General features: G+C 40.9%; 1 protein-coding gene across 7 annotated transcripts in view; it reads right to left on the bottom strand.

Moving 5' to 3' along the window:
* Positions 1–3,488: 3,488 nt before the first annotated feature.
* Positions 3,489–27,912, bottom strand: part of SYCP2L (synaptonemal complex protein 2 like) — a 26,078-nt gene continuing 1,654 nt past the window's right edge. Inside the window, exons 2-36 of one of the 7 annotated variants that reach the window (XM_031552750.1) lie at positions 27,659–27,730; positions 27,276–27,340; positions 26,867–27,004; positions 26,640–26,759; positions 25,296–25,400; positions 24,323–24,347; positions 23,751–23,836; positions 23,545–23,633; positions 23,315–23,349; positions 22,411–22,553; positions 21,880–21,932; positions 21,490–21,535; positions 20,603–20,695; positions 20,456–20,516; positions 19,550–19,698; positions 18,726–18,786; positions 17,836–17,954; positions 17,285–17,363; positions 17,080–17,191; positions 16,519–16,564; positions 16,078–16,139; positions 15,019–15,067; positions 14,564–14,619; positions 13,652–13,803; positions 13,440–13,489; positions 12,678–12,771; positions 11,929–12,020; positions 11,710–11,773; positions 9,557–9,688; positions 8,946–9,067; positions 7,998–8,092; positions 6,969–7,068; positions 6,833–6,891; positions 6,347–6,416; positions 3,489–5,815 (exon numbers count right to left, since the gene is read on the bottom strand). In XM_031552750.1, the coding sequence (XP_031408610.1) occupies positions 5,756–5,815; positions 6,347–6,416; positions 6,833–6,891; positions 6,969–7,068; positions 7,998–8,092; positions 8,946–9,067; positions 9,557–9,688; positions 11,710–11,773; positions 11,929–12,020; positions 12,678–12,771; positions 13,440–13,489; positions 13,652–13,803; positions 14,564–14,619; positions 15,019–15,067; positions 16,078–16,139; positions 16,519–16,564; positions 17,080–17,191; positions 17,285–17,363; positions 17,836–17,954; positions 18,726–18,786; positions 19,550–19,698; positions 20,456–20,516; positions 20,603–20,695; positions 21,490–21,535; positions 21,880–21,932; positions 22,411–22,553; positions 23,315–23,349; positions 23,545–23,633; positions 23,751–23,836; positions 24,323–24,347; positions 25,296–25,400; positions 26,640–26,759; positions 26,867–27,004; positions 27,276–27,299 (2,841 nt within the window). In that variant the 5' untranslated portion in view covers positions 27,300–27,340; positions 27,659–27,730 and the 3' untranslated portion in view covers positions 3,489–5,755. Of the gene's footprint in view, positions 5,816–6,346; positions 6,417–6,832; positions 6,892–6,968; positions 7,069–7,997; positions 8,093–8,945; positions 9,068–9,556; positions 9,689–11,709; positions 11,774–11,928; positions 12,021–12,677; positions 12,775–13,439; positions 13,490–13,651; positions 13,804–14,563; positions 14,620–15,018; positions 15,068–16,077; positions 16,140–16,518; positions 16,565–17,079; positions 17,192–17,284; positions 17,364–17,835; positions 17,955–18,725; positions 18,787–19,549; positions 19,699–20,455; positions 20,517–20,602; positions 20,696–21,489; positions 21,536–21,879; positions 21,933–22,410; positions 22,554–23,314; positions 23,350–23,544; positions 23,634–23,750; positions 23,837–24,322; positions 24,348–25,295; positions 25,401–26,639; positions 26,760–26,866; positions 27,005–27,275; positions 27,341–27,658; positions 27,829–27,912 lie in introns of those variants that run through there. The other 6 variants (XM_019613745.2, XM_031552752.1, XM_031552748.1 and 3 more) reach the window with 6 other exon arrangements.

The following is a 27,912-nucleotide window of genomic DNA, read 5'->3' on the forward strand; positions in this document are numbered from 1 at the left end:
AAAAAAAAAACACAACCACCACCAAGATGGTCTCACCTTGCAGATCCATGCCAGTCGGGAAGGCTGGAATAAGATTTGTTTAAAATCCTGCAGATCTGTCTTAACATCTTCAAAATGCTGCAACTATGAAGAAAAAGAAGCAGTGACTTCTTAAACCGATTTTCCTGTAAAACGTTACAATGTAAATAAACGAGTTTTAATATCAGAGTGTCTCTCTTCCATTTAAGGCACAAAATTGCTATGAGATAGTTATTTGAGACTACTTATTTTTCATAAGCTTGGAGCCCATTCAGTTCAGAGGGAGACATCCTCTGTAACCGCACACCAGCTCCACTCACACTGCTGTAAAGCTCCCCTGTGGTTCTTGTACAGCTGTTGGCTGTGCTCTGCCCTCATTGATGGGCCAGGTGGTATTTCTGCATATTGAATGCATACACACAATTTATGTCAATAGGTAGAGGTTTCCTAGAGTGTGCAAACAAGGGATTTTTTACCCTTCCTCTTTGATTTTTTTATTTTATTTTATTTATTTATTTATTTATTGCAAATTGAATATCCTTACCTCCATACAGCAGCCCTACCTCTTAGTAGTGGCTCAAAATGCAGTGCAGGCTCCCATCTTCATTCCTCTGGCTTTTGGTTCAGGTGCATGACTTGGATGTAGGACTAGAAGGCGTTTTGTGCAAATTTGCAGACAATACTAGACCAAAAAGAGCTGCTGATTCCATCAAGAGCACAGAGACCTTGCAGACATATCCAGACAAACCTGAGAGCAGTCAATCACCAACAGCATGAAAGCTCTAGATTTTGCTTCGTATGATGGCACGAAGGCATAACGAGGCATATTTGGCAAGTCATGGCTGATGTATTCCAAACACACCAACATGTAGAGGAAGGAGTTTGGTTTAACCGTTCTGTGGAACCCTGTTAATCAGTACAGGCTTCCCTACTGGTAATACACTTTTTTGTGCCTAATACTTTTGTTACATAGAAGCTTTAAAATAGCTCACTTGAGAGTTCTACCTGAGAGAAAAAAAAAAGTAGTAAATAAAGCAGCAATCAACACAGCCTAGGAAGAAGCACGTGAATTTCCAGTGACTGGTACTGGTGCACAGACTTGGAAACTAGGAGACATTTTTAATTGACACATGTTTCCCAGGGGATGGGAGAACATCACATGGGCTTCAGTGGTTCGTTGAAATTAACAAAAAAAGATGGGAGTCTGGCCCAGTTCAGCCATGGAATTTCAGAGGGGACAGTAAAAGAAAACACTCATTGTCTCACGCACAAAAGAAAAAAAGTTTAGAGCTTTCTTGTCATAAAAAATAATTTAGAAAGTTAAATTATTTAAATAAAAAAAGTTTAGAAAAAACATTTAGCTTGCACCCAAACTATCACAAAAATACTTTACTGAAGCAGTTTGGAATGTTGCTTTCAGCCCCTGTACTAGATGTGACCACAAAGAGGAAAGGTCTGTCATCATGGATGGAAAAAGCTGATATTAGACTCAGAAAGAGCAAGGTGATGTAAGTGCTGGTGGTGGCAAAGAAGAACTGGTCTGAAAACTGCTCCTACCCCCACACAAGCTTATCAGGGCTTCTGGCAACATGTCCATGGGGTACTTCAAACTGCACTCATGGAAAATGATAATCTCTGTGCATTTGACATCTCCGTAGTCCTTCAGTAGGATTTTTCTCTGCTCCTACACAAACTCTTCTTGTGCTGTGTTTAGATGCAGTTCCCACATGGTGTTACTGTTCTACTGGATAGATATAACAAGCAGACCTAACGACTCACAGATATGATTCCCTTGGTTAGGTGTCAGCATCACCTACACAGGATCCGTGAAAGATCAAACATTGCACCAAACTGTCCTGCAGCAATTTTTCCACCAGTCATTCATCATCTGCATTGCAGTTTGGTAAGTAGACATTCAGGAAAATAACTGTAACAAAAACAGTGTTGGCAACAAGTTCTGAAATCTCTTCTACACCAAAACAAGCCAGTCAATGAAACTAGGTGACCCATCCTTCCCATAAATACATCAAAATCCCCAAATACACAACTTTTCCATAGCTGTAATGCACTGCAAGGAATCATAATTGCTAAGAAAGGAGGGCTGTTCTCAAAATGACACTGGGGGGATTATGCTTATCCATCTCTAAGACTTCTGGATAACTTACAAATTCAGATGTGGCACCCACAGAAATGCCACACACACTGCATCTATTCTGACCTAACATTATATTTAGCTATCAAAACAATTTACACAATTTTTATCTTGCAAGGTATTGTAGATGAGACCTCTTAAATCTTCACACTCAGCCCCACTACCTGCAGAAACTTATCTATCAAACAAAGCCAGCATGTGAATAACTTGCTTGTTCAAGGCTCATATTTTCTGGCCAGGTCATCTGATTCTCAGATTGATTCTAACTTCACCTCTCTCAGTTTTCTGCTACCAAGTCTCAACTGAAAACAATCTCAAAAATATTATATATTTCACATTGAAAGCACAGAGGGTAATGCACAAACCCTGGCCCTGCAGTTTTGGGCTCACAACAGGGCACATGTATGTGCAGAAGGAGTGAGAAGCAAAACAAAAAGAGAGAAAGCTATTGAGTTTGGTTTGCCAGTTTTGGATATTAGCAGCCCTCTAGGAAATGAAGAGGTAGAAAATGAGCTTTTGGAAGGTCCTTCCATGAACCCCAGAAGGACAGGAAAGAAATCAGGCTGCTGCTGGGCACCCAGCCCCAGCTTTGCAGGGCTTTCCTTAACCAACTGGCTATTGGGAATATTTTCTTGACTCTTGCTCACAATACATAAAAGTCAGCCTACGTGACAAGGAAGGGTTCTATTGCTGCATTTGCTTTCACTACTCAAACACGTGCACCACTTTTGTGGAAACAGCCACAGGGCAGGGCAAGCTGACCACAGGCAGGGCAAGAATGGGTACACAGTTCCTGGTCACTGCGTCTGTGTATTCTAGTTATAGGAGACACCCTGTCACAGTGCCATACAGCTTCCTGCAATGGGCTGCACAAGCCCTCCAGACCTCGGATGGCCCATTTCACTACTGTAAAGCATGCAGACAAACAAGAACTTGGCCCAGCATCATTCTCCAAAAGATACACCAGGGCCTTTAATAGAGTTTATTATTAAGTTGATCAAGAACTTAGGAAGCATGAAGCAGTTGCTTCATGCTTCCTACACACACACACACTTTATCTCTCCAAGTTTTTTCTCTGGGTACCAATGCCTTCACACATCTCCAGCACCCATGGGTGAAACCCATCTTTGTTGTCCTCGCTCAGAAGAACAGGATGAAAATTGAGCTTACTTCCAACAAAAGGGAGGAAGAAAAAAAAGAAGTAACTTACTCAGTAATACTTACAAGAGCACCACTGAGCTGATGAAAAGCATCAGTAAGTGATAAGATCAGCTCAGAAGAAATCAAAACAAACAACAACAGAAAAAAAAAAAAGAGTCAGCAAATAATTCTTTTGTGGGAAACTTTAGGGTAACTTGCACAAGGCCGTTTTGCAACACATTACCTGCAGAAGCCAAGTGGACTTCAGACCTTCAAGGGACTTCAGCTACCAAACTGACCCAACAGCACAGGAAATGGTGCAAGATGGGCTGTCCAAACACAGGAGGCCATTCCTGACCCAGATGTTGTCTATACTTGTACATATTGCTGGCACAGATGTGAAGACCACTGGGAAGGACCAAACCACCTCCCAGCTCAGGCAGTTCACAGCTTGCCAGGCTTAACTTGCTATGCTGCTCAATAGATAACACATTTTATATGAAAGGATAGAAAAGAAGTGCAGGGGAAAGGGTCATCTAAGCTACATGGCAGCTCTATCCCCTCTCCCATCCTACCCTGTCAGGGAAAGCTGCCTTTTGGGGTCCAGTAAAACAATTAAAAGCAATAAAAGTTATTGTTGCATACGTGCTTCAGTGAAAGAGGATGTTTTCTCCTTTATTCAAACCACCTGAACTGCTCAACACACCTCCCAAACTTTTTACTGACAGATTACACAAGGATTCAACAAGAAATACATTATGCAGCAGTTTTATTCCTCTATGTGCCCTACAGATAATTACATGAGAAACATGCCTATTTTTAGGGTCATAAGTGATGTGAAAATGGTATTCTATCACCATCCACCAACAGTGGGGAGACGTAGCAAAACAGAACTTGCAACATCTACTCCCTTGTGCTCACAAAACTTAAGTGCTTGGCTGCTCTAACCTGGAGAGCAAGTAAAACCACCAAAAATGATCTCAGAAACAAATGGCCATCCATTGCTATCATTATTTGAGGGGGGGAAAGAAAAAAAAAAAAGGATCCCTAAGTGAGGAGAGCCCTCACGACTCACTATGATTCCCGTGTCAAACCTTCTCTTTGGGCAACAAACATGGTGTTGAAGGAGGTGAACAAGCCTAAGCCAGCCATGACAACATCTGTCCTAAAGGACCTGACACTGCCCAAGGTCACAGGTTACAAAAGCAGAGTTTCAGTGACTGCTGCAAAGACCCTGCAGAGCAGCAGAAGGATGCAACATAGTCAGGAAACCAGGGACAGCCCTCAAAGAAATACAGGCAAGCCAGCAGTCACAAAATAGCAGCTCCAGTCTTTCACACATTACAAATGGCAGAAGGCAGACCAGTGGTACTGGATCTGTAGGAAGGGCAGGAGTGAATAAGTCTTTGCTTTTAAATCAACTTGGAAAGAAAGAACCAGCCACCTCTTGATATGAATGGAAATGCAGCCTTATCTCACACCAGCCCAGGAATACTTCAGCAAAAGGAAAAAGCACTACACTTTCAGGAAGTGTTTCAGCAATAGCAGCTATAGATTTTCACTGTTCTCAATTCAGGTATGATACTGCAGCCTTTCTGAGAGGGAGCAGGCTCAGCTACCTGAAGGCTTTCAGTGATGAAACAGCCCTGGCAGAGCTGGACTTTTGCCATGCAGGTACAACATGTGCAGGGGGGATTCCCCTGACTCTAACTCACAAGGCAATATGAGGTCTGTTTTACAAGGCAAGTAGGTAGAAACAGAGCTTGGAACCACTCCACATTCCCACACATTCATTAAGATGCAGCAGCACGAGTGAAGTTTGTCACAAGCTGCATTTAATGCTGTGAAGAGCAACCGCAATTTAGGAAACCAACTTGTTGAAAGAGAGAATGATGTTAAATAGCATAGTTTATCTGCTGTTCATTTTCAAGAGACCTTTGGTGTTACTTATCTAATTCTAACATTAGCTTCCAGGAGAGTACAAAGTACAGCAAGCTATAATTACTGGTTTTAGAAATACTTTCTCTAGTTTCACTTGCCTTTATGCCTGCAATGCTCCAGGTTTCTTGCCCTTTAGTCTGCAGAATGCCACCAGGCACATGGCCAACATCCAGTAGATCCCTTCATGCTTTCTTCTCTGCAGTCCAGAGCTGAGTGGCCAATGTGCATCAGTTTGTTGGCTGAGTCATTATACTTAGTTCATTTTCTATTTCTTTGGTATTTAATGAGCCTATCTTACAGTTTTGCAGGAACAACGTTTTGGACACAGGTCAAAATGGAACAATTCAACCAGCATATACTATTCTTAAACAAAACAACAAAAAACTCATTACCAATGTTATTTTCTCTCTTCTCATTTTTCTTTCCATTTAAAAATAGATTAACATCTCCTTCACAAGACCATCTTATCTGCATTTTCAAACACTCCAGTGAATCAGAGGGCTGCTAGTCAGAAGGAACAACAAACACACCATTCTCTACTGCACTCTTCATTGAGACATTGTGCTGTAGGGGAGAAAAAAAGGTAAGAAAAACATTCCAAGAAGTTTATACACATTTTTATGTTGTGCAAGATAAGAAAGTTGCAGAGAGCTAAGAGTACTTAAATTCAACTTTTAGTTCCCTAATACCTATACCTAGCCTGGAATAAGGTGCTGCAGGATGAGCAGCTCCCGTGATGCAATTGTAACCTCTTCATTAATTCCTCATGTGCTTGCTGCTCTTCCAGTCCCTTAACTAGGGGCAATTCTGTACCCCCATGTTCTGATTGTTCAGTGCTCATAAAGGAAAATTCTCCCTAACTAGCTACAAGGATCCCTAGGAACACCAAAACAACCCGTGGACAAAGGAATCCCTCAGGTATGTACCAAGGAGAAGTATCACCACATGATGGTCTTTGTCCTTCTCCCTTAAGCAAGTGATTTTTGGCCACTTCGCTTTCCCTCCCATCTCCCCAATTAAAACAATCATAACAAAACCAATAGGAACCTTCTCAGCACAATTTAACACTCAGCTTTAAACAGAAATGGCACTTACTGAGGTGTTGACAATTGTACTGGCAAAACTCTCAGCTGTCTCACCCAGGGCTGAATCAACAGACTGAATTCTGTGGGGAAAGTTAGCTGAGATGAGTTGGTTTGTTAGGCACCTATTGCTTACAGATAAAACAGTGATATTTAACAATAAAAAACAAAATTTAAGATTATCCTTTTTGCAGCTTTGTGCCCAGCACTGGTATCACCAGCATTTTTTTTTTTTCAAATTTTTTTTAAACACAGAAGTATCACCTCCTTTGATCCCTGTATAGAGATGATGTGCATCCCAGACCTCAACCTTTCCAAGTGCATGCCCATCATGCACAACTTCCCATGCAGAATCCCTCACTGAGTCCTAGCACCAGTTTAAAGTCCTCATGGGCTGCAAAGACTCTGTCAGTGAGCACCAAGTGGAGGTGCCACACCACCTTCAGGCTAACTTCAATCACCAGAGGACCTGTGAGTTGTCCACCTGGTAAGTGCATACCTTTGCTTCTGCTGGTTGCAGAAAGAATTCAGTTTGTGCAACTGTGCGTTCCAGAAGTCCTAAGAAGTGCCCAAAGAAAACCCCATTAATTTGGAAGGGACACTCTAGGAGCTGGCACAAGAGGAATACTACACACCACTGCATCCTTCTCCATGTTCCTCAAGATCTGAGTATCTTTCTCAAGGCTGGCAAGCTCCTCCACAACAATCTTCTTGAAGGCTTCCAGCTTGTTCAGTCTAGTGATAGAAAACAGAGACAGGTTCAACACTTCAGGGTGTAGGAGAGCAAAGCTGTAGACACTCCATGCTCCGCCTTCAGCACAGAATCCACCTATAGTCAGACACTAATGTCCTTGCTGAAACTAGCAGAGAAGGTTTGCTCTCAGAGCACACAGATAGCTGTACCACACCAATTCAGAGGCTTGGTTAGCTACATGCTGGTCCTGGGGCTCAGCACAGAGCATACAGCAGAGCTCCCAGGGAAATCATTAAACAAAGGATCTTATTTTATACTATACTTAACCTCACTCCCACAAAGCATAGCAGATACAGAGGTTTGATAGGCTTACATGTAACTTCAGTCATGTCTTTATTTTGCTTATAGCAAATTCATAAGTGTTGTACCCAGTTATGAATGCATGTCCCATCTGAGAAATCTGTCAATGCAGAAAGCAGACAAACCCCATTGGGCAACTGCCTCAAAGTCCTTTAGCTAGCCTTTTTTTTTTTTTTTAAGCACAGAGACAATCTACAGAAATGGCTGTATAACAAAGCATGAAAAAATAACCCCCCTTAGTACTTCTTCCCCACTTCTTCAAATGAATCAGCCTGCCTCCTTTATTCACTCTCTTGAAACATCACAAGAGAAGCTACTAAGTCCAAAATCCTTGTTATACAGATCTATGAACAGTGATGACAAAAAGAAGTCAATAGCGTCAGTAATTTCTAGTTCAAGCATTCTTTGCACTGAAATCAACCAACTCCTGTACCTCTACAAGAGAAGAGCAACGAAGCCATGCTTCTGAAACTCTCTTTACAGAAAAGGCACACAACCCACTTGGCCTTAAAAACCATAGAGGTCAGGTCCTCTTAAAAAGAAGCATTTCTTTGTAATAAATCAGAGTTTGCATGGAGCTGAAGATACTTCCATTCAGCAGACACTTCACCTGCACTCATGAATCTCTTTCAGCAGAGCAGAAACATTCTTCTCAGAAGTCTTCAGCGTGTTCTGTGCAGACATCTCCATCTCTTTGTACCTGGACTGACCACAGACACACCATTAGGAGCAGGCATGTGGTACAACCCCAAACCTAAAAACCAAGTTTGCAAAACATTTCCATGAACACACACTGACATAATTTTTAAAAGTACCAAAACTCCATAATTGCTGCCTGGTACAAAGTGTCAATCCCGTATAAACCTGATAGGATGAGAGCCTGGTTTGTTTAAAGCTTTATAACAAGATTTTCTGATAGCATCCTCTCATACTAGACTTGGGTTTATGCCATCATTACTCATTAAAGCTCATTAAAGTTGACAGTAAAAGTAGGTCCCCCACGCTGCATCTCAAGTATGTCCATACTGTGAGTGAACCAACAACATGCAGCATACATTATTCACTGAGAAACCACCACCTCTGCAAACCACTGATCTGAGAGATACAAATACGCCCTTGTGGATCTACCAGTGTTTCAGTGTCTAGATACAGTCTGCACTGCTTTTTATTTTTCATTATGAGAAACCTATGGAGTTTTTGCGCTGAGCTTAAGAGCTCTGTGCTCTAAAACAAAGCTTTTGTATTTCTGATATTCGCCCATGAGGGCAACTATTTATGTCCCTGAGTTAGGCACACTGCAACTATTTTGAGTTTTTCTGGAACTTTGATTCTTTTCCTCAAACAAGAGCATTCAAAGTGCCTTTAAAAAAAAAAAAACATTTATTTTCCAGCACAGAAATGAGAAAAAGGAAGAACCCGATTAAAATTTCCTTTATTTACTCCTTACCCTTCCTGTAGCACTTCTGAGAGTGCAGGGGCTACTGAAAGAGCTTCAGGATAACAGACACCACAGCCGAAACACCACCCAAGGCATACATGTTAAGAAAGTGCAAGTTACCCAGAACAGTTGCTTTAGCTGGTTGGTAAAACTTTCAAATACAGCAATCACTCCTGCATCACCAATATCTTCATGCTGTATCTTGGAAAGAAAGGCAGTACTCACATCAACCGTTTCCTGATCTACAAGAAAGCATGATGCCTGGTCAGTACCACACTGAGGGGCCTTAATGGGAAACAAACCCATGCGATACTGCAGGGAGATGTAAACAACAACTTCATTATCGCAGAGCAGCATATTTACAGATAACGATGCAAGATGACAGAGGTCAGTTATCCAATAACTGCAGTTTGTTTGTCCATTATTGGTATGTTTTCTATAAAAGAAACTATTTTTAATAACTCTTGACAATCACTATTCAGAAAGATTAGAAAACACTACTACCTGACTAGATGGTGGTTAGGAACCCCAGATTTCCTTACTCACATTTCCAAATATGTGGCATCCAACAAGCAAACCATAAGACAGGCCTTCTCCTACACTGACTTGGAGAGGATATCCTTCCTCCACATCTGTCTCCCCCCTGAAGCTTTCACATGACTCTGATGTCTACCAATAAAAAAAGCTGAAAGCATTTCAATACTTCACCGTAGGTGCCAATTTGGCTTTACCTCTTTTGATCTCCTCTTTCTTCTCAACTGAGTTCAAAAGCTTCTTTGGTTTAAAGGGTGACTCAGAGGACAAGTGCTTTGTTTCCGAACTGAAAAACCTGGGCTTCTTCACAACAGTGCCACTTAATGCATCTAGGAGAAGAGGAGAGGTTTCAGTTCTCCTGTTCTTTACCAGGAGGCACATAGCCGTGCCTACCAGATACACAAGCAAAAAGCACTACTGGAATTACCAATACTGCAGAAAAGCAGGCAACTTCATTTTAGTGTGTGACATCACGCTTTCCCAGTACAGAACACAAGACTCTACCAGCAAGTCTTCTCCCCTTACAAAAGCTGTCAACCAGACTGTACTATGCAGCTAACTAGAAAACTACTGTATTTCTATCTCAGAGATTATTTCTTGTCTCACTATTCTGGCCAAGAAAAACTCTTCTCCATCCCAAGCTCACAAACTGGCTATGCTCAATTGTTTCTAAGCAATTCCATCTGCTACTTTAAAAATTAAAAATACATAAATAATAAATACAAAGAGAGAAAGACTGAACATCCATAACAGCTGCTTCTTCCAGATCTTCAAAACCTTGCTGTGCAATTGATTTTAGCTTAAAAACACCCTTGGGAACACAGCAAGAGGCAACCTGTATTTAAGTCAAACTTGCACATTCTGTGAAAGGGGTGACTTTTTTTTCTGCATTTCTCTGAGCTCAGTGAGGTGCCTGTGGTTGAGCCTCCACAGGGCAAAGATTAGGAAGGTGGTGGAGCCCAGGATGAGGGGACAGTGAGGTCATGAGGAGCATGCTGCAGCAGCACAGGGTAGGTTTAGGCTTCATGGAGTATGTGATCGGGTGCAATCACAGACCACACCTGACATTTCTGAACAGAACCCTACTTCTACCTTTATATAGCATCAGCTTTTCTCCCACCATAACACTGTGCAGTAAGCAATGATCAGTGATTCAAAGGTTATGTTCCCCCAAACTAGAGGCGTTGACACAGTGCAGATATAATCTGCAAGTGCTACACAGATAGCAGACATATTGACATATGAACACAGCCGCCCCATGAGAGAGAGTGCTTTTTGTCCCAAGTCTGCACTTCAGTGACTCGGGTCATATTCCCAACCGTAACTTTAAAACCGTTGTTCTCAGAGTTGCATCAACAGTAATAGGATGAAGACAGCCTGTTGCTGCTTGACTTCCATGAAGCTTGGTTGCTTCCAAAAACAAAGACATCGTGCAGCAGTTTTGAGTCTGTGCAAGTTCAGTTTCACTTCAAGTCCTTACATGCCCCTGTTACCTAAGAAAGCTACAACTTTAGTAAGCATTGGTGCATGTCACCATTTACCAAGCGCTTCATAATCACCACATACGTCTATATTATTAAGTGGAAAGAAAGTCAACAGCTTTCTGAAATGCATCACCTGTTTTTAAATTACAGTTGCGCTGCACCTCCAAATCATTAGATTTGGGTTTATTCTGTTGCTTATTTCATATATTTACTCTCAGGTTACTAGTTGGTAAGTCTCCAAGCTCTGACTAGCTATACTACTAGTTCCCCTGCAATCAAAGTAAGGATTTAAAAGTTAAAGGGTCATTTAGGTTGGAAAAGACCTTCAAGAGTTAGTGATTGTTACAGTTGGAAAGATTAGCATGGTGGAAAGGCAATATGGGAGTAGAATGGCAAAAGGACAAACAGGAAAGGAATGCTCACCTGTCTCTGAAGATCTAGGCTCGCGGAGAAAAACTCCACAAGAGAGGAATCTCCAACATCTCCAAGTAGCAGTCAGCCCTTAAATGGGGTCTAAGAGAGGTGGAGCCAGGCTCTACCCCTTCTGGTCACACGGGTGAATTGCCTTCACCCTGTGCTCCCAGGGCTGACTCAGTCCCTTCCCCAGGTGATCAATCAGTGGTTCAGGCCATGATTCAGTTGTTCCCATACACTAATGAATTTAGGAATTTATATAAAAAGCATCTTGCCATAGCCTACCACAATACTGAAAACATAGAAATTGAAACTATTTCCTGTGCAAAAAAGGCATCCCTTAAATATCAAAAAACCTCAGTGCTTATTGGCTTTTGAAAGAAATTGACAACTCCTTTAACATCCCTTTCTGCCTTTTAACCAGTTCACCCATAGTATTGAGACCAACATACCCGAGTCCTTCCGCTTAAAGCTTTCTTCTTCTCTTGTCTCTTCACCAGACACATTGCGAAACTTCTAAAGGAGAGATGGTAAAGAAAATAAGGTAGCACCCAGGAGACAAGCAAGCTGCCAGGGGCTGCAGATGAAGCAAAATAACACAATACATGGATGGCCTGCAGATCAGAAGCAGGCTGAGGGCAGGTTGGGAGAACAAGCACCGCATACAGAACCTGTGTCACCTCCTCCTCCACACCAGAGTGCTCCTCCATAGACACATCCAATGGCTGCCATGTGCCTTTGGGCTCCTCTGATGGCACGTCACCTGTGTGAGAAGGTAGCCAAAGGATTCAGCCACTTCTGTATGCAACCAGATTCACCATGATGTGTGAACAACACCAACCATACTTCATGGGCGAAGCTCATAAATGCTGTATCTTTACCATGCATCTTTACCATGAGCATCATTTGTTTTACAGCATACATGAACTACCATTAAAGTAATATATATTTTTTTTTAAAAGTTAATCAGCACTGCAGAATAGAGAAGAAAGCTCAGCTTGAAATACAAGCCACAGTCTGTGTTCAGTACTTGCTTTCCAACACGGAAGAAAATGCCAATTCCTTTGTATTGATATCCACACTATTTTTTTTTTCCCTAAAGTTTTAAAATATAATGCTTGAGGGAAGCTATCTGCTTTTTTTCTTCCAAGAAACAATACTTGGGCACTTAAGTACAGGTAGCAGAGCAGTCTGGATAGAGTAAGGTAGCACAAACACAGCATATCCTTTCCCCAGAAACCAGATCAACAGCCCCAACTGCTGCTCTCTTTGCTCAAGGGACTCCATCTACCAACAATAGCAAGGCCTTGCAGTCACTACAGGAAGTATTACGAGGCGGAACATTTGAGGAAAATGTGAAGAAAAGAAGCAAAACAAAGTACTTTGATACTACACTAGACATCATTGTAAAGAGAAATACCAGCAAGATCCTCTGTAGGTAAATCAACACCCTTAGAGGTAGATGTGTGTTTTTTCCTTGACGCTTTCTTTTCATCTTTTTGTCTTGCTGCTCCCTGCTAAAACAAAACCAAGTCTTAGTACGTATTTTCTTTAAACAGTACAAATAGTCTTTTTGGAGTGGATTGATTGTGAACATTTATAAGAGCAGAAACCTCAAAGTGTATGTAACACAAACTGATAGCTCTCTTCAATGCTGTGCCCTGAATTTATTTGCACGCTAAAGTTCTGCATTTAGCCAGTAGAGCTGTATAGTAGATCAAGTTTTTCAGCAGCAGAATCAAAGCATTTTCAGTCAAGAGAAAATAGAAAAGATTTCCAGGGAAAGATTAAAACTTTCAGTGCAGCTTCAAGTTCTAGAGACTTTTCCCATATTTGCTGTGTAGGAACACTTCCAAACACTTCCAAAACATTTGAGACACAGTACCTAACTGCTGGGCACTAGAACAGCCTGGCATTGCTCAACTGTGTTTTATTCTGCTTTATGTATGTCTGGTCCATTTGCTGCCTGTCAATAGAACTCATGGCTAGCTTTTCAGAAGCTATAGCTGGAAGCAAAGAACTCGTATCCTCAGCCTCTAGCAGCCCAACAGCATCAGCAATATCTAACTGGCATTTGTTCACTGGAACGCTTGAGAAGATGATTCCAACATATTGGCTCCCACTCACTTGCTCACATCTTGCACTGATACTGTTTCTAAATCTATGCATGACATCTCCTCACCTCTTCCATCTGGTTTTCATTGCTGCTGCTTGGAGATGACACTGGAAGTACTGTGGGGAGAAAGTTTTACCTGGTTACCAGCAATACAACTGGGAGCCATCTCCATTGGTTTGCACCACGGCTAAAAACACCAGAAAGAAAAGGAATCCTCCTTCACACTTCCTCACCTGTAGTATTACCTGCTCACCATGCATGATGTGAACCAAGCCTACCTTTTAATTTTCTTCTCACTCTGCGCCTTTTTCGGGTGTAGCTGAGAGATTTTGGCAGTAGCTCTTTCTGCGAGTTGAGGATCCAGCTTTTCTCACTCTCACTGTTGCTTGTTTTTTCATTATTGCTTTCAGAGAAGAGATGCTTCCTGTAACTAAGATGAAAGACACCATTAGGAGTCCTGTTCAGCCAGCTTCCTTCTGCCCCTCCCCAGAAAGCTCACCAGCCATTCTTTTCCTCTAAAGGAAATTACTTCATTTCTTCTTCCCCACAATGCAATACCTGAAGCATTTCAAGCTGCATAAAAACACTAGGGCCAGACACTTGCCTTTTGCTAGTACAGGGCTTAGAGCATCTTCCTGCTTCCCCTCACAGCTAAACAGCAACAGCAGGGCATGCTATGATACCAGCAAGCTATTCATGTACAGCCACTACTAGCTCATTTATCAATTGCACTATTAACAAATTAAATAAACAGTACTTCATCAATTACAGAAACACACAGATTAATAGTAAGATAAATTCATCATTAGAACTCAACATTTCTATTGTCAGTTTTCCCTTCTTTGTCTGGTTTCTAGAAGTAACAATTTGTGAATATCCAAAATTTAGCACCTAAATGAAAGGCAGAAGGCTTCAATATTTTCTAAGGGTAAATCAGTTTGAGAGCTCAAGTGCTATTGTAACCAAAGAAGGCAAGAGTAAGTTTTCTCTTTAGTAATTTACATTTTCAGATTCTCTTTAAATGCTGCTACTAGTGACATCCAACATTTGCAGATGCTATGAGAGCTAAGTAAGGAACTACTGTTTTGGAAACATACCATAGCCTTCTTAATCTTAACTCTCAGCAGTTTAACTAAGGCAATGAACTGCTCTTACAACAAACAAGCATTTCATGGATGGCGCTCCTGTACCTCTGATTTTGTGAATAGTTTTTCTTCATGAAAACCTTCTCTTTGGCTTCAGCAACCTAATAAGAAAAAAACAAACACACGCATGCTTGTCTTAAAGTTTATTTATTCTGTAAAATAATCTCCAAAATTAGAGCACTTCTACCCAGATGGGAGTTTGGATGGAGCTGTCAGGACATCAGGCAGTGTACCACATAGCAAGATTGTGTGCTGACACCCAGTGGTAGCAGAGAGGACTGGATGGTATCCAGTTTGTAGCAGAAATTCTCCCCACTCCTGAAAACCATTCCTTAAGTATAACACTAAAGAGAAATACAATCTGCTTGCTTTGCTATGTGAGCACACCCACCTTGCTGCACATCTGTGATCAAATGTATTCCCCCACTATAAGTCCCTACTCTCTGGTAGTTGCTGAACCACAAGCTCAGAACAGACCCTAAAAGCTGCCTCAGTTTTACCTTCTCATGACTTGCAGAGTCTGAGACCTCAAAGTCATAGCAGTCCTTCCTGCAAGAGAACACAGCGTGGCAGGCTGCCATGAGCAGTCACCCAAAGGCACTGAGAAGTAGTGAGGGAGGGGGAAATAAACTATGAGTGTTTACTATTTAACAAAGTTCATAATTAAGTGTCATATACTTAAATAGTGTTCTCACAGTCTCTAATATAAATAAGTTCATAAATACATATAAATTCATTCCTTAGCACATGGCAGGAGAAAGTCATGAACGAAAGATAAGTTCAAAAGCATTAAAGAAAAATTAAAAAAAAAACCCACACATTTTCAAGTCATAGAATGGCCTGGGTTGAAAAGGACCACAATGATCATCGAGTTTCACCCCCAACATTTAATTCTCCTTTGGGAGTTTTAATTTAAACATTTATTCCCTAATCACTTTTCTTATTTAGTTTTTGTGCCCTTAATTACTTAAAATGAAGGGTATTTTTCCTTTCTTTCACCAAATAACAGCTACTTTAAAAAGTCCTACAACTAGCTCTCAACACATGGCATACTCTCCTTTTCTCACAAGTAAAAGGACGAAAAGTTAAAAAAAAAAAATCATACCCTTCTCAGTAAGACTTCTTACTAGAAAGAAATGCTCATTTTCAGATGAAGCACTAGAGGGAGCAGAATGATTGCACTTAAATCACATCTCCATTCCAGCCTGATACTGTTATTCCTGTTTTCTAAAGTGGAGCACCAAGGTACTTAATTTTAAAAACACAGACTATGCAGTGATGTTGACATTCTGTGCTTAAGTTTTCCATTTCTATCTACAATCAATCAAAAAAAAAAAATCATCCAAGCATGTCTTATAAGCTAAGAATCACAATTAGACCAGGACACACAAAGCCAAACACAACCAAAACCACAGCAGGGAGAAAAAGCCATCTCAGAGCTCCAGGACATGAGATACAAAACAACTGAGACCCTGTTATGACAGCCATGTTCCATTATTGCAGCTATGAGATAAAACCACCTGGGATACCAGACCCCCCCCCATGTGCTTGCACCATACCTGCCTCCAGTCTTCTGCTTGACCAAACCTTTTGTTCTGGTTCTCTTTTCCAAGGTACCAACCTTGTAAAAAGGAAAGTGTCATGGGATCAAAAGCTGTCATATGCAAAGTCATGTATTCAACCTAAAGTCTGATAAAAACAGGGGTAAGGAAAATCAGGAAACAACAGTCTTCCTATCACAACAGTCTAGCTGTAGCTATATAGTTCATTCCTACCAGGAAGGATGGGAGTTCTGATGCTGGAATCAGGGGGACAGGGCATTGAGGGTATAGAAGAAATAGTTTAGAAGCTTTGAACTCATTGTGCAGGGTTAAGTATGACAAAAAACCTCTGAACTTTCAGTTTAAATATATATATTTCATAAACCTGGAAGAAAGACCACCAGAACACCTCATCTTTTGCCTCAGTCTTCACTCAGGTGAGTATCAAGGAAAATGTACCTTGGGCATTGACGCTTCCGTAAGTTTCTCTTCTGATGGCTTCTCACTGTGGATGATACATGAGCAAACACAGTTCTGAGGAATAGCGTTTTAAAGCCCAGATAGCCCATTCATGAAGTATTAAGAGGAAAGGAACTTGTACCAATAAGCCTTGAAGCAGTGCATTAGCATGTGATTGGGAGGAAAGCTCTTCTATAGAAGAGCAACTTGTTAACTATAACACTGTCCTTCACAGCTCTGAAAAACGGGATCAGTAACACCAAGGCGGACACAATTTCACATCATCTTCCACAAAAAACCATGGTCCTTACTACAAACAGCTGATGAACTGAGCATGCAACAGAATCTAAGCTATCTGTAATACAGGTGTACACTTATACTGCATTTTAGTTACATTAGGCATGAGAGGTAGCATCACCTTGCTAACCAGGGTAGTAAAGCAGTTTATTTTTTTCATTTCATAACTGATGAAACAAACCTCATAATCACATGCACTTAAGCCCAAGATAAGGGGAGGGAAAAAAAAAAGCCAGCACCTTCCAGCTTCCAAAAGATACTTACCTAGACTTCATATCCATCCTTGGAGATTGAGTTTTGGACTTGTTTGCTGAAGGAGACAAGGAAACTTCACTCTCTGGAGCTACTAGTAAATGTTTTTGTTTGCCTGCTTTCTCTGGAAAGTCCACAAAAGCAGAACCTTCACCATGTCACCCAGGTGACACTTAACTGGGTCACGCTTAAGGAACTGAAGAGAGCCATGCCTGACCTGAGCCTTGGTCAGCTTCGTCCAGGCCAGATTGCTGGTTCACTGCACTCATGGCGACATCAGAGTTAGACGTTTTCTGCTTGGAGGCATGAAACCAGCAACAGAGCACATTTATGACTAATAAAAAATGGGGTTTTCTCAGGTTTTTTTTGTTTGTTTGTTTTACAAGATCAGAATTTCAGTGCCAGCCTGTGGCAGTAATAGCTACGTGATCATCGCTAGTCACATACAATAAGTCTTTGAGTTATATTTGAGTGATACTATAAGCACCACACAGATCATTCCACCATCATCCTGAAAGGCAGGGAAGTTGTGGGTTGGTGTTTTTGTTTTTTTTCTGTTGTTTTGTTTTTAAAGCATTTGGCCAATATTTCAGATCTGGGGACAAGTATTTAGGCTGACTTCCCACTGATATGGGAAAGGTGGAGTTTAAAAATAGGTTAGTTCTGAGTACAAACCAGGTTTCTTGGAAAGAAGGATTTAACTACACTTGTTAAAAACTGGAGAAGAAAAAGGAGACAGGACTGCTTCGCCATACACCAAACACTCACTGCTACAGTGCCCACTAACTGCTCGTTGTGTTGTGAGATCAAGTTTTCTGCTATGGATTCCATGTTTTCAAAGTTTTCAGGATCTTTCTTCTTCTGTAGATCACTGGACTGAGATGTCACTGCAGAATGACAATCTGGATGAGAATATCTTCATGACATTTAAATACATACACCTCTCTGTTCTTGAGCACATATGCAGAAGTGTAGCGGTACCAACTATTAGACAAACATCAAGATCACACTTAGTAAAACACTAAAAACCCTAAATTACCAAGAGCAGAATGGAAATGCTCAATAAATCAGCATCTTGAGCCTATCCCTCATCACATATGAAGATTACTGCAATTACTGCCTTAACCCTTCGCTCTGCAACACATGGCACAACCTCTCCTACCCAACTGAAGCACCAGACTTCCACCATCTATTTCACTGTCAGATTCTCCAAAAGGCACTACAAAGGTTGTTTATCTACAGACAAACTACATTCTACCCTTTGTACTGCTTGATTGCTTTGAGTAGGGCCCATCTTGTACCTAAGTACATTATTCAAGGTGAACATTGATGAAAGAGCTTCCTCACCTGTGCCTTCAGCATTTGGAGGACATCCATTAGAGCTTACTTTGGGTTATAAATGGAGAGAAATGGGAAGGACTACTGAAGGAATTGCTGTCCCATATTTACAGCTAGCTCTTTTGGATATTCGTCTGAAGAAAACTGAAACATGCTGTAGCTGCCAGTGCACAGATCCAGTCTCCATGAGCTGTTTCCCTGCCTTTTTTTTTCCCTTCTAAATGTGGCTAATTGCAAGCAGTAGACTCTGAGTAAAAATACTCATTTTGAAACTGAACAACTTAAATTCCGTAAAATAAAATAGTGACAAAAGGGATCACCTTCTTCACTCTGCCTGGTTTGCTTCTCATTGTGGATGGACTCCTCTTCACCCATGTTTGCCTGTTAGCATGAAGGAATTGCACGTGAAACGACATTAAAGTAGAATCCTTTATCTAATTCAGTTAGCTACTTCATAGCATAATTAACATCTGTTAATCACCAGCAGCAAATTATTGGATGCTAGCCAAGCTGACCGTTTGGAAATGTCTCATCCCTGCCACTATACTATGACTATTTATTCTGACAAAGATTTTCTGTAGATCTCATGGTCTGCAGATGAATTGAATGTATTAGAAGTATCAAACTGGTAAATAATCAAAAGAAAAACATCCTCCTATGTTCTTCCATTATCTTATAATAAAAGTGAGCTTCAAAAAAACCCTCTACTGTTTAGATTAAAAGCAGTATCTACAAAGTCAGTCTATGTCCTGTAGTTCCTCTTTTCACCAACTTCTGTGTCAGTTTGTTCAACTTGTGACAAAGTAAATGTGAGAACTTGTTGACTGTTCAGTTCAAGTAAGGCAATTAAATGCAACAGGCTTTATCTCTTCAAAAAACTCAGCAGAAGTAATCATATCAATCAACTGATTAATAAGGCAGTTTAACCTTTCCAACTTCTAAAGCATAAATTAGAATCCCTAGAAGTTTTTTTCCTATTTATTTCAGGCCAAAGTTAAGAATAGCCATATTCAGTGCCACAAAGTCTCAAGGGGAAGAATATTACATAAATAGGTAGGAAAAAAGCCACTTGACATTTTCACCAATCATATATCAATAAAACACAGTTTCGTAAAGAAAAAGAATCCTAATGCTAAGAGCTTACCATCATTTTTTCATCTCCAAGGACTTTTCTAAGTATACTAAATATTTCATACTCAGCACTGAAATGTAACTTGATTTTTGTTGCTTCTGTTTTGTTAAGAGTAGCAGGTATCTTCATGTAAATTTTGACTATCTTTTCTCCACCATCCTCTGTAGGGAAAGCAAAAGTCAGATCTCTTTTAGACCAAAACATTCAGTCTATCATCCTAAATACTTTTTTTTTTTTTAATTTTTAAGCAGTGTCTTTCACACCTTGCCCATGGCATTTCCATCCACTTCTTTCTCATTGGGTCCAGGTGGTTATGCATCCATTATTCTTATAGCTACATATGAGCTCCCTCAATACATCCTGATTGGGTGCAAGGAACAACCTGCTTCCTTCACTATCTCAGCAACTTACAGATCCTTAATGCAAGCAGGGTCTTGCAATTCATGCCAAGTGGAAAGCATAGTACATGAACAACACAGGCAAACCTTTCTTCCTTTTCTACTGCCACTGCAGGATACAACATGGAAGAGTCACCTACACACACAGTAGCCTGGTGAGGCTCAGAGAAGCACTGGTGACAAGCATTCAGTCACTGTTTTGGTTCTGCTTTTAATGGCAATGTAGCTGTTCCCCAGGCATCATTCAGAAAATTAATTTCTGTAGAGCCTGATGTAGCAGTGAAATTGTTCATGCACACCAGTCAGTCAACCACTGTGAAAGGCCACTGAAAACCCAATCTTCAACATAAGCACAAGACACAAATCGGTATAGGGAGTGCTGGTGCAAAGTGATCAAATTACTCAGCATAGAGAAGGGAAGGCATCACCATCACCAAAGAATTCCCATATTTTACATTGGCTCTCTTTGCCTTGCAGACTTGTGGACAAACAGAAGGTATGGCAAGTGGCCAAGTCTTACCCTTCAGACTGTAGCAGCTGACTGCTTCTTTCTGTAGCCTTACAGAGTCCCAAAGAACACCCTAGAGAACCAAAACCAACACATCAGCAATAGAACATCCACCTGCTGCATTAGGCTAACTCAGGGTTGCCAGGGCTTTATGATTACCTCAGTACTGTCTATGTAAAAAGTCACACTGTGACTGCCAGTGTTGAAGTCAATCCAGAACTTGTCCAGCTTCTCATCTGATGGCTTCTTCACCTGGGAAAACACGGCAGTAGTGTTGTCACTTCCTCTGATATATCATTCTCAGTTTTCTTTAACAAAATGAAATTGAAAAAAAAAGTTGCCCTACATATACACGTATGTATACCTCCCAGAAAATTAACTTGGAATCAAGCTGTGAGTTGCAAGCCTACCATTCATCTAGTCATACCCAACAAGTCAGAACAGGGCTGTACATCAGCTAAGTGAAAGGAAATACCTCATGCAAATGCCTGCGTTTGGCATCAAGTAAAGACTCTGAAGCCTTCTGGATCTCTGAGCACAAGATAAGTCAAAGCAGCAGTACCAGCTTTCAACAAAGCACTTTAGTGACTTTGTTTTGTTTTGGTACAACTGTCAGGAACAGTGCCACAAATATGTACATTTACTTGAAGACTTAGAAAGCAATCTGGAGAATTTATAACCGCAACTATGACCTCTCCTACATGGGCATCAAGTTGATCTTGTTTTCTGGCAGTCTGGAAAGAGCCCTGCCAGAGGAATCAGAGTCCTTCTGATGCACTTTAGATCTCTTTTCAGTCATCACCATGAAAAGAAGTGCTGCCTCTGTCATTTGGCTGACACAAAAGCAAATTCAGCAGCAGTAAGTTAGGAGTTGGTTGACAAACAAGCAAACTTTTGAACTAGAATGGAAAGTTACATGTCGTACTCTGGAAAATTGAGTTCTTTAATGAAAAAAAAAAATAAATAAATCAGATGAAGAAACATACTCTGCACAAAGAACTGCAGTAGCACTGTAGCTAATGCAACCCAGCATTACTATCTCTTACCTGGCTCACGTCAGCAAAAGCAGACAGGCAAGGAAATGAATAGACTCTGGAAGAAAAGCAGACTTCGTATGATACATTCAACATCAGTCAAAACATAACTTGCTGAAAGCTGAAGTCGTTAAGATTGGCTACTAATTTTACTGTTCAAAAAAAAATTTGATAACTTTCAAGAAGTTTAGAGAAGCTTAGGGGAAAAAGAAAGTGATACCTCATGAATTTCAGCTTTCAAAAGAACCACTATTAGAATGAATAAAATCCTTTCCTTAAGAACAACTTAATTATTCATGCCTGTGATGCAAGTCATTTTTGTGGAACATAACACAAAGTTAACAACTTTTCCCCAACAGTTTTCAAATGCATTGCAGTTTAGTTTCCTGATTCACAGCTTACCTTCTTTTATCCCCAAGCCTTTCATTTAACTGGTTAAGAAATTTCCTGCAGTCCTTCAAGACAAATAACATTTTATTAAAAAATAAAAATAATAATAATAATCAGGCTGTGTTTCCTTTGGAAAAAGTGATACGTTATTGGAGATCTATAGCCTCTATTCCAGTTAAAAGCTTTAACTCGTTGGTGTGTGGCAACAGAGGCCACTTGCAAAAAGAAACTCAGGTTGCTACTAAGGGTTCAACCCAATATAACCAGTTATATAAGTAAGTAATATAAGTAAGTATATAATTAAGTATAACCAGTTAGCCTCTGAACATAAACCATACAAGTAAGCACTTCAGAAAGAAGAGATCTTCTCTTTTATGTTTGTCAGGCTAGAAAGAAATACCTTCCACAAATAACTAAGTAATTTCATATTTATAAAATCAGTTCTTTGGGAATATCTTCCAAGGACATCCTGACTGAACTCAAACAAAACCAGCCCCTATACAGTCTTGTCAAATATGCTGTTTTCAAAATAAGAACCCTCACCGTCTCAAATTCTTTATCCTTGATCTCTTTGAAAGCTTCAGCAAGATACTTATCTTCAAACCAGTGGTTAACAAGGTCATCTCTCCATTTTTTTATCGTTAACCTACAGAGTGCTTCTGAAAGGGCAACCTGAAGGTCGTAATCTACATGGCAAACATAAGCACAGGATAAATATATTCCCCCCCAGCAACACAGAGGATCAGTACTGCTACTTTTACACTAACACTCTATAAATTGATTTCTCAGCTCTATTTGGGTTTACCCAGGCAAGTGGTAGTGTCAGGCAGCCAAGGGCAGTAACCCTTGTAAACGTGGGCACCCTCCCTGCTCAGGTAGCAAGGATGCCAGTAGCTATTGCACATTGCACACACAGCTGCACTGGGAGATGTTCTTGCTTTCCAGGGAGAGAATGAGAGTAAACCCTTGTTGCCACCACACTTTTATCATGGCACATGCAATGTGACTCAGTCACTGCCCCAGAAGTGTTGTGACTAGGGGAAAACTAAATGAAGATTTGACTTGAGAGGTAATAAAACTCCTTTAACTGCAGTTTGTTCACATAGAGATCTGTGGTTAAGTTTTGGCTGTGTTGTTTTTGGGGGTTTTTTTGTTTTGTTTAAGAATAACCGCAAGTACACTTCGTAATTACCTTCAGCATTACATTTCTACATATTTCATATTAGATTTTCCTATTAGTTAATAAGAATCACTAACACTAGTTAGAAAAACCACAATTGTTGCATCTAGTCATTTTTTATAGACTTCTTAAAATACCATCAGATCTTCCTCCCCTAAAACCAACCACCTACAAGGAAATAATTTAAATCATAATCCAGCTGCAGTAAATAAGCAGATGAAGGCAGAGAACCCTTGCTTCTAAGAATAACCACTAAGTTCTTCTTACCACCAGCCTCCAGCATTGTTTTTGCAAGATCCTTCCTGAAAGAACAGAACACAACAAGATCTGAAACACTGAAATGAGACTAAATAGAAGTATAAACTTTATGAAAAAGATCATGCATGAAACAGAATAGTAAGCTCAGTAACTTCATCTGCACCCATGCAGCCAGAGTGTACTGCAGCCCAACTGAATGCCACCTTCCCTGCAACAGCAATGGCTGGAGAAACACTTACGTAAGGAAACACACCTCCTCCGACAGCGGGAGTTTCTTTCTGCCCTCACGTGGGACACTGTCAAGTATAGAGTTGAGAGTCCTCAATGCCTTTCTCCCCCAACAGAGGATGGAGCAGGGACAGAAAGAAGCCAGTTAGATGTTTCTCACCTTTTTATTCAGTCACACACATTCACCTGGGTTCTCTTCTCAACACATGGGCCTTACCTCCTGCCGCAGGGCACAGCAAATGCTTGCCTCTGTCACCAGACGCCCTAGCTCAGGCAGAAACAAGTTCACCAACTGCTTCTTCCCTACAAAAAGAGTTTGCAAGGCTACAGTTAGCAACGAGCATAACATCTGCATAAAAGATAAGTGAAACAACATCAGTTTGCAGTGTTTTTTTGAAGAAATTAAACTGCCCCAGTCACAGATTCAACTTTAAGCAGAGCTTATGGGGTGCTGTTACCACACTGGTCTGCAAAGGGATGGCATGTGGGTTAGCATCCTTTCAGCAGGACCACTTGCTGAGCAAAATACTTGATGATGGCCGTTTAAACAAGGTACCACAGCTAGTATGGTTAGTATAAGAAAAATTCTAAAAAAAAAGTGTTTTGTGCTCTGGTATATATGTTAATAAACATGAAGTGGAAGGACACGAGGAGGAGATTTTAAAGTATGTTACAGGGAGGAGGAAGAGGAGGAAGAGAGTAGAGAGAATAGATTTCAAATAACATTAAGAAATGTGCTCCTGAGGCTGATTCAGAAGACATAGGAATGGAAAAATAACAAATACCAACCTTCATTACTGCACTTGCAAATCACCTAATGGAAGAAGTAAGGGAAGTTTTCATTAACATACAGCAACTCAAGAACAGCAGTAGCCAAAGTGCCTCAGTGCTTATGTCCCTGCCATCACACCTCTCAGGGGCTGAAATGGCCTAAAACATTGCTGCACCCACATCCATTAAAGCACTGCCAGCTAGGACAGCTGCCACATATGGTCACTCAGCATCATAGAGAGCAACGAAGGAGCAGGGCACCCACTCCCCCAGGGCATTCAGCAGCACCCTCTGATTCTTGCAAAAACCCACATCACAGCATGTTCTGGTGCACATATGGGCACCCTTGCATTACAACACTAGTTATGTTTACACACTTCAACTACAAGTATTGCTGCAGGCAACACTTGAAGAGTGTTGGAGTCACTTGGAAAAAAAAATGCTAAGAAAAAAAAAAAAACAAAACAGATAACAAAAAGAAACACAGAACCATCACCTCATCCTCCACAGTGAAAACATACAGAAAAAAATGGGCCAGAAAGACAAAGGCATCAAATTGACAAATAATTTACCTATGGAGCCTTTTTGTATAATTTCAAGAAGGAACAAGAAGGTCTGATTTTGCTTCAATATATTTTACCATCTCCAGCTAGGCTGATGCCTGCACACACACACACACACACACACACACACACACACACACGTAGTTCACACACATACCCAAGAGTGTGTGTGCAGACAGTAAGATCTGGAGCATTTTCCTTATTGGAATACAAGTGCTACAGTAAGTTTAAAGTTATGAATACTGTAAACAAGAACTAAATGACAGATCAGTCTTCATGGGTAAATCATTTGTTTTAAATAGCACAGGAACAAACAGCCAGAACCACCTCAGCAAAAGCATTCACACTTGATAGAAAACTATTTGTGAATGATGGGTATCTTATACAATAAAGACAGCCCTTCTACTCCCTTTAGTACATGCACATACCAATGCAGAGTCAAAGAAGTCTTCTAGAAGCACCATCAAAAAACTATTTTCAGTTGGGTCAATGAGGATCACAAACGTTCTCGCTCTTTCAAACCAAGCTACCATGTAAAAATTAAGAGAATCAGTGAAAGCCATTCAAGACAAGCTAGTAAACCTTACACTACATGTATCTGCAGCAAAAGTTACACACACAGAACTGCTCTCAACTCCAGCATTTCACAGCTCTGAACTGTGTTAAAAGCCACGTGCTGCAAAGGAGCTGAGTTTTGTTCGCCACCTGCACACACTGCCACTCTCACAGCACTCAGCAGCACTTGTACCACTTTTCCTCCCCATACTCTCCTCCTTTGTGGTCACAAAGCAACTGCCCTTGGTGCCTGAGACACCCTTGTCATTCTGCTCTGCAGCGTCACAGCTGCTACAAAATTACCTGCTCCAAATGTTCTGGAATTAAAATAACACCTAAGAGATTTTCCAAGCTTTTGCATGTTACAAATATATGCTAGCCAAAATACTGATCAGCATCACACACCTAGGAGTAGCTACAAATCTATGCATCTCTGGAGGTACAGAGCTCAGACAAGCAAGAATTGGTTAACGTTCTACCTGGAAATAAATTTTGAGCTACCATATCCTTAAAAAGCTTCCCTGCAAAGCATTGGTACAGTGAGTTGGGCTGAGGACTCCTGGGCACAACCCTGCTAACAGAGCCTATCAGAGCCTGGCATCACTAATCTCAAACACAGGTGCCTTTCTTCTGCTACAACTGATGCCAGCTGAAAGCAGCACTATGCTGATTAGAGAAAATACAATTACAAATTAAATGCAGATCCTGCACTAAGTTTAAAAGCAGACCTGCTTAGAGAGCATATCCAGCATTTGAAGTTATAAAAGCACAAAATTGTTCATCAGTTCCATTACTAACATAGTATTTTGCTCCAGCACTTGAAATTTAATTAGAATATTTCTTTTATTTCACAAATTTATTCTATTATAATATTGTATAATATTAAATATTATGTTTCTACTATTTATTATATTTCTACTATTTCATAAATGAGTTTCATCAATTCATCCTCTCCCTTCACTGTCAGCTTAAAAAAAAAATCACAGTCCTTTTAAGTCAGGTGACAGGTACCACCATAATATTAATTTTTGCATTGAAAACAATGTCAGGAAGGAAAGGTAGAAGATTTTCTTCGCTCAGCTCATGAAACATATTTGGAAAAAAAATACTTTTGGCAGCACCATATAAGCCATATTCTAGCTCTCACTACAAATCCTTTCCCCTGCTATAAGCGACTCTAGGTCACATTAGTAACTTGCTCAGGGTGTTATACTCATCTTTTCTACAAGTCCTTGCTCAATGAACAAGCTCGTCCCCTGCTGGAGATCACTCTTGAAGTAGAGCTGGATACACTTCAGCAGAAGGGACACGTTGTGGAAGTCGTTCTTGTCCAGCTCCTGTGGAAAGACGTGGAGCCGTGCTCTGTCATCCCAGTCCGTGGGTAACAGAGGCAGTATTACAGGGTGGGTAAAATCAGCTCTGGTACACGGGCTGTGGTACTCACCCTTCTCAGTGCTTTGTCGAGCTGGCTAAGGAGAGAGTTGCTGTACTTTTGCAGCGTGTCTGTTTCTCTCTCTTGCAGCAGGTCACTTATCTTCTGGTACCCCTTCCCCTTAAAGGCATCAATGAGCAGTGATTCGAGCTGTGGAGATAAGGGAAACAAACACAGTGGAGATTTAACACAGGCAGACATTTGAAGCACTGGAGGACTGATTATGAGAAAACACTCACAATGCTTTTTGTTTGTTTGTTTTTTAGTAAAGTTGGAGAATTGAAGACTTCATCTATATTTACTTCCATTAAATAACTGACAGCTCTGAGCACTGCTGCATTCATATAAGAAAGCACCTTTAAGTACACACAGGTAGATGTTCACAAAATAAAGCTAAAGATGTACTTAAAAAGCTCCTTACATAGTCTTCTGCATGGGCTGCCATGTTGCTGCTTATCTCTACTCCGTCCTTCACTGTTTTCCTTTCTTTGAAAAATAAGAGGAAGCACCAACAATTAAGACAAATAAAACACTTTTCTGCTCAAAACCCAACAAACTTTCAGTCCCTCTATCTTTCCCCCAAGGCTCATTTTATCTCCTAAACGAAATTTCAGCATTTTCTAGGGCCTCTGAGACCCACAGAGTCCCGGCTCGGTCTGCACTCCCCCATCCACCGCCCGGGGGAAGCGACCGTCGGCGTTCCTCAGTGCTGCGGGTCCCAGCGCTCCAAGAGAAGGGCTGACCCGTCCCCAGCCCCGAAATTAAATCCTCCTCGCTCGCAGCCACCGCTCACCAAAACCCTACCTGCATCCCGTCTCGGTGGGGCTGTAGGGCAGGCTTTATTTCACGATGGAGGAGAAAACGGAGCGCCTTTCCCTGGGGAGAGGAGCGAACGAGAAAAGCCCTTGGCCAGGTGGGATCATTTAAAGCATTACGGGAGCACGAAGCACCCAGCATCTCCACAGCATCACATAAGTGTTTTTTTTGTTTGTTTGTTTTTGTTTGTTTTTTTACCTTTCTGTTTCTGAGAATTGAAAACAATAACACTCTCCCCCTCC

This window comes from Meleagris gallopavo, chromosome 3, assembly GCF_000146605.3.
Source record: "Meleagris gallopavo isolate NT-WF06-2002-E0010 breed Aviagen turkey brand Nicholas breeding stock chromosome 3, Turkey_5.1, whole genome shotgun sequence".
Lineage (NCBI taxonomy): Eukaryota > Metazoa > Chordata > Aves > Galliformes > Phasianidae > Meleagris > Meleagris gallopavo.